General features: G+C 53.5%; 1 protein-coding gene across 1 annotated transcript; it reads left to right on the forward strand.

Moving 5' to 3' along the window:
• Nucleotides 1-340: 340 nt before the first annotated feature.
• On the forward strand, nucleotides 341-3392 carry LOC111149542 (proteoglycan 3-like). The gene is given in 6 exon segments (XM_022506637.1): nucleotides 341-401; nucleotides 846-1159; nucleotides 1832-1939; nucleotides 2781-2844; nucleotides 2847-2933; nucleotides 3388-3392. Coding segments are annotated over 6 exon segments (639 nt in total).
• Nucleotides 3393-6593: the final 3201 nt, after the last annotated feature.

Raw genomic sequence — 6593 nt, forward strand, 5'->3', positions numbered from 1 at the left:
TTTTCCCCTTGTTTCCCAGTATGAATGATAGTGGCCCTGACTCAGAGCAGGCCCGTTTTTGCAGGGGCAAGGGTCTGAGCTAAGGGCCGTCTGGGGGAGCAGGGATGGGGCCTTCAGGAAAAAGGGACTTTTGCACCTGAGCTGACATCCCACGTCCTTTTTCTAATTCTCCAGTTCGGTGCCTGTTCTCTGGGGAGGAAAGAGTGCTCTAACCAATCTTTGCCCCTTAATCAACTGGTTAAACAAGGATTTTGTCCCGTCTGCCAGGGGCTGTCCAGACACACAAGACACCCACAAGGAGGGAAGGGGAGCTGTGTCCCTATCCCAAGCCTGAGTGGAAATGAAAGGCCCCCTGCTCCTGCCCCTTCTCCTGCTGGGGACAGTTGCTGCTCTCCATCTGGGTAAGCCTCCCCTTCCCGTCTCACCAACCTTTCTTTTTTCTCCTCTTTCTTACAGGTATTTTGCCTCACAGGGCCAGGGCCACAGCTGCCCCCCTTCGGTTGACCCAGCCCATCTCTGATTAGATTTCTCCTGGACTCGGAACCGTGACCCAAACTTTCTGCCAGGGTTACTTCACAGGAAAACCCCACCACCTGTGAAGATGAAGGGCTTCTCAGAGGTGCCCCCTCCCAGAATACACACCTGAGGTGTCAGCCAGAAGTCAGGATCTCACCCACTTGTGTCTACAACCCAAGTGTTCTCACCTCACCCCATGCTAAGGAGATCCTTCCAGTATTGGTTACAGATGGTGGTTCTAAGAAAGCTTGTGTGGGCCTTCAGAGCTGTCCATGGTCCTGGAAGAAGGGAGACCCCTGAGCTGATTTTAGGTTACCCCTTCTTCCCAGAGAATAATGCTCCCAATCTGGACAGCTGCGAGACACAGGCAGACCTGAGTCAGAATCTGGAATGTTTAGGGGAGCAGGAGGGAGACTCTGCCTTCACCCAGAAGGTGATTCAGTCAGAAGGAGAGGAGACCAAGCCTTCCGGCTATGGGGACACATTTGAGGGTGAGGAGGCCATGGATTCCAACCCAGCTGCCCTAGACAAGGACTTTCAGTGCCCCAAGGAAGTGGACAAAGTTTAAACTCCAGGCAGTCCTGCATGCAAGACTTGTTGCTTCCTGTTGGTGCGGAACCTTGAGAAATTTGTAAACGCTCAGGTAAGTTGCAGAGAGGCTACAGTGGAGGACTGGAGGTGAGGAGGAGATCAGATTCAACCTTCTCTTCCCTTTGAGATTAGTGGTTCTTAAAGCCTAGTGTATGTCAGGATCTCCTGGAGGTCTTGTTAAAATACATTTCTGGCTTTGCATATCTAGGGCAGGGCCCGAGAGTTTGCATGTATAACAATTCCCAGGTAATGATGGTGTTGTTGGTCTGGGGTCTGCACTTTAAGAACCACTGTCTGCACGAGTGGCTTTGGTATTTGATATACCTGTGTTCAGTCCCAGCTCTGCCTGACATTGGCTCCGTTGCTGGGCTGGTCAGCTCACCTTTTGGGACTTCAGAGTCTTTGTTTGTCAAATGGAGATATATAGTACCATCTTGTTAGGGATGTGGTTGAGGATTAAATGAGATAATACGTGGAAGTATTTGGAATAGTCCCTGGGTCATTAAAACTCTCAATCAATGGTAGTTTTGATTATTCTGAGTATTACTAGTTTTTGCAAAAAGTTCCTGACCAAGGGACACAAGATGGGATTGAGAAGGGCAAGTAGGTCATTGATTTCTGACCTGCAAAGAGATGAGAAGCTTTCTCCTGGAGACTCAGAGACTTGAGAAAAACCGGCGAATTCTCTACCCTACATTTTCTTCTTTCTGCTGAATGTCTGCAGAAGGTGCTCGTCTCCATACACAACTCCAACTCAGATCATCACGTCCTGTGCATGGCCAGAGGGGTCAATGAAGGCCAGGCCTGGATTGGAGGCATGCTCAAGGGCTGGGTAGGTGAGGCACCAACCTCCCTGGGGACAGGAAGTTCTCTCTGACTGTCTCCAGGGACCCCCTGCTGGCGTCTAGCCGCATCTCAGCCCTTGAGGCCAGCCTTGAGCAGCAGGCAGTGTGGCACTGGAGCTGGCTTGGACTGGGTCTGGGGGACCGAAGATTTTGGGCATCTCATCCCAGCTCCACGCTCACGGACTTCATGCCTGTAGCTTGAAATCTGCCCCAGTGGAGGTACGCACACCAAGGAAGTGGGCGATTGTAAATCAGGGTTCTTCCTGCTCTCTGTGTTCTCCCCTTCCCCTGGAACTGGCCATTGAACATTTCCTAGTGCATCACTGGAGTCAGGAGATAGGCTCCATGCCCCGCTTAGTCACCTACTAGCTGAATGACTCCCTTGGAGTCTCAGTTTCTTCATTTCTAAAATGGAGCTCCTCTCTCAAGGCAGCTCTCGGATTGTGGATGAATAAATGCCATGAAATGTGCTACTCGAGTGTGGTCCCTGGCCAGCAGCATCGGCAAACTGGGTAGCTTATCAGAAGTGCCCAATCTTGGGCCCCACTCCAGAGCTCCTGAATTGGAATCTGCATTTTAACAAGAATGCAAGGAGATCGTATGCACTGTGAAGATGGAGAAGCGTGTTCTGTGTGATGCAGGAGCGCTGGCCGCTCTTGCATCGGCATTGCCCGTAAACTCTCAGGCATGGGTCTCTTGCGGATCTGGCTCCCCACTGGGTGGGTGGTGAGAGGGGAAAGGAGCACTCAGTGGGCCCTCTCTGGGGCCCCAGGTCTGTCTCTCTGACCTATGACCTATGCCCTATGACCCAGCCTATCACTTCTTTAGTTCCCGTGCTGGAGATTTCAATGGACTGATGGGAGATGCTGGAATTTTGGAAACTGGGCCTCAGGCAGCCTGTGAATGGGGAAGGCAACTATGTAGCCCTATGGACCAGAGGAGAGGGGGACTGGGACCAGGGCAAGGGAAAGCAGTGGCAAGGTACACTCTCACACATTGTCCCTTTGAGTTTTCTGAATATACCTCTCCAAACTCACACCTTCCCCCAGCCGGAGAAGCCACATCCTCTATGAGGAGGGCTAAAATGTAGGGATCCCCTCAAAGCAAAACCAGGTGATGGGGTACCCTGTATGGGACATAGATGGGGACTCTCCAGCCTCACCGACTGCACTAGGCTTGGGGCTGGGGGGCTGTTATCCTTCCTCTGATATGAGGGCCACGAGGAGTGACTGATGCGACAGAGGAGAGGAGGAGATGTGAACGTAAGGTATGGATGAAGGACGAAGGAAAGCTGTGGGAATTAGGGTTGGCTGACAGGTAAGTCACCAGCTTTGAGCAGCATGGAAGCCAGATGTGAGGGAGCTAGCTCCAAGGCTAAGACCATCTGTGCTGGAGTAAGCCTGCCGCCATCCACATCCGGCTCTGCCTCTTGCAGGCTGAGACCCAGGCAAGTTACTACCTCCACTAAGCCTCACTTTTCCCGTCTGTGAAATGGGGATGACGATAACATCTATCTTTTGGGGTCATTGTGACGATCATGTGCAATAGGCATACTTTAACCAGCTAATTCATGAAGCTCTTAGCACACTACCTCCCTCGGAGGAAGAGCTGGGTGCACCTTAGCTAGAAGGGGCACGTGGGAAGCACCCTGATAGTCCTGGTCCCGGCTGGCCCGCCAAGGAGGGAAGGAGGGCCGCTCGCCACACAGGTGATTGCTGACGTCACCATGCTTTCCACTGCTGGCAGCTGACTTCATGTGAAAGGCGTCTGCCCTTCGTCTGCTCCTTCTAAGCCTGAGGTGTGGAGCTCCTGCCTCGGAGCCCCCTCCCTTCAGACCTCCTCTGGCAGTCCCTGGACCCCCTCCAGGCTCTGTCCTCCAGCCTCTCCTGGCCAAAACCCCAGACTTCCCACAGCATTCCCCAACTCCATCTCATTATTGCCTGCGCTGGAGGACTGCCAGTGGAGCCTCGGGCTGGGCAGGGAAGCTCAGAGGGAGCAGCCGGGCACCCAGTGGGCTGGTGGGCTCCCCATGGGCCTTCCCTGCCCAGCCTCTTCCACTTCCACTGCTGGAGGACTTCCTCATTGGTGCGCAGTGGGACACTGGCCCTCCTGCTTTGTTTGGCTCCCATATGGGGTGCAAGATGGCGGGGGGGGAGTGTGGAAGGGCTTTCCAACGTGGAGGGGACTGCACCCGTTCAAGAACTGCTGTGCGCATGGTGTGTACTGAGATCCCACCTGGGGAACCACGTGGGAGGGAGGAAGTCCCTTCCTCTAGGGCAGCTGGTTCCTCTAGCTCTGGGTCTTCCTGGCCTCTCAGATACTGGCCCCTGTTTTCTATTCTCCCAGCCCCCTGTGGGTGAGTTTAAAGTCCCTGGCTCCTGAGATGGGTCCTCCACTCTTTTCTGAGGTGTGTCCCCCACCCCAATCCCTTCTCCTTTTCCCCCATCCCCAGCTGACCTCCCTAGAGAGAACACAGTCTCAGATGGGAGCTGCCTTCCAGTGGGAGGGCCTTGGGACAAAAATTGTAGCATCAGGTAGTGGTGAGGCTCCCGTCCCTATTCTAGAGACCCTTCCCCTACCTCACTGTCCCCAAGGATGAACGCTGCTCCCTTTCTTTGTTCCAGGCAGGATGCTGGGGTTGATAACCAGGAAGCTCAGGCCTGAGCTGGGTATCAGGAGGGCAGAGAGCCCTGCGTTGTTGGGCGGGGGGTGGGGATGCAGAGGGAGAGAGATTAAGGCACAGAGCTAGCTAGCTAGCTACGTGATCTACTGACATATTTCCCAAGGGTGTAGTTCCACATGGGGTGCAGGGAGAGTGTACAAGTGTGTTTGTGAGTGCATACGTACATGTGTGTATATGCATCTTGGTGTGTACAAGAGTCAATCATTGTATGCTTGTGTCTATCCCCGCACATGGGAGTGTCTATCTATAAATACGCAAAACTGTACGAGTCCGTGTGCCTCTGTGTGCTGAGCACACTTTAAATACCTCTGTAGGGGCGCCTGGGTGGCTCAGTGGGTTAAAGCCTCTGCCTTCGGCTCAGGTCATGATCTCAGGGTTCTGGGATCGAGCCCCGCCTCGGGCTCTCTGCCTACTTGTGATCTCTGTCTGTCAAATGAATAAATAAAATCTTTAAAAAAAAAAAAGTAGGGATTAAAAAAAAAAACAAACCTCTGTATATTTATGGATACACCTGGGTATTGTGTACGCCCATATAGCTTTGCCCCCCAACACTCCTGGATCTGTATGTGCCTGTACATGTGTGTACCAGTGGGTTTGTGAGTGTGCGTATGTGTGTGTGTGGCACACACGTGTACAGGTCTACGTCTGTGTGTGCATGTGTGTATCGGTCCAGGCATGTGATGGTCTGCAGAGTTTCAGGAACAAAAAGAACAATATTCTCAGATGGGCTTTGCTGCTAAAGGGGCCAGAGTCAATGGAACAGGATAGGAATGGGGACCCCCAGGGGAAGGAGGTAGTAACAAAGCAGGAGATGAGTCCCTGAACACGGGCAGGCCCCTGGCAGCCGGATGACAGGCGTGGGCACTGCAGTGACTGTCACCACTGCCCGGCCCAGGGACTGCCTCTAGGTACAGAGGCCTCTCCTCAGGAGAGGGGTCTGTCCATCTGCCTTGGTTGGACACTGAGCCAGGAAGCCCCTAATCACAGCATGTTGGTCTTCCCAGGGACAAAGAAAGAGGGCTGCCTGGAGGTCAGACCCCCCCACCCCGTCCCTTCCTTGCATACTTTAGCAAGCTAATTCTTGATGTTCTGCTTCTAGAAGAACAGTGGAATCGGCTGTGGGTAGGGGGAGGAGGGTTGGTAAGGGAAGATCCGAAGAGGGAGCTCTGGGACCAGTATTTTGGCTTTTATCAGCTTCCCCTTCTCTCCTGGGTGGGGAATGAGCTGCAGCCGACACCAGTAGCCCATCTGGCTCTAGGCAGTATAGACGGTAGCCCAGTATCTAGCCAGTCGACACAGGAGATGGGGGGGGGGTGGAGAGGAGCTCAGACCCCTCCAGACTGAGGCTCGCTGGAGGCAAGACGAGGGAGATAAGCTATCTCTCAAGTGTGCAGCATGTCGGTCACTGCGCCTGAACTTCAACCATTAGGCATTTATATCTTTGGCTGTTTAAGGCCTTTCAATCCTCTTGGGAGAAGAAACTCCTGAGGGTGTTATCTATTCAAACCCCTGGGAGGTTGATGGGTCACACATGGAGAATAAGGTTTTGTGAGAAGGAACACACAAGGGAAGGGTGTGTGTAACTATCCGTGGCTGTGGGCTGGATGGGTTGTGGGCAAGAGGGGGATAATGGGGCAGAGGGTGCTGTGTGCACCATTTCCTCTTGCTGAGGACCCAGGAGGACTGTTTCCCAGTCTTCCTTGTGGCTGCAGCCTGGCCAGTGTGGTGGGGTTGGACGTGCCGTAAGCTCTTCGGGGCCTGAACTTCCCGGGGTCTGCAAGCCTCGCATCCCCCTTTCCCTGCCCTGTGACCTGGCCTCCACGTGTCTCGGATGACATAGCCACCAGGTGGAGGGAGGGGGCTGTCTGACCCACTCTGTGATATGAAACCTTGAGGTTCTGCAGATTTCTTGGTACTGCTGCCTAAACACTTGGTTTAGCTCAACACATACAGAAAAG

This window comes from Enhydra lutris, unplaced genomic scaffold (genome assembly GCF_002288905.1).
Source record: "Enhydra lutris kenyoni isolate GAN:26980312 unplaced genomic scaffold, ASM228890v2 scaffoldscaffold22, whole genome shotgun sequence".
Taxonomy (NCBI): Eukaryota; Metazoa; Chordata; class Mammalia; order Carnivora; family Mustelidae; genus Enhydra; species Enhydra lutris.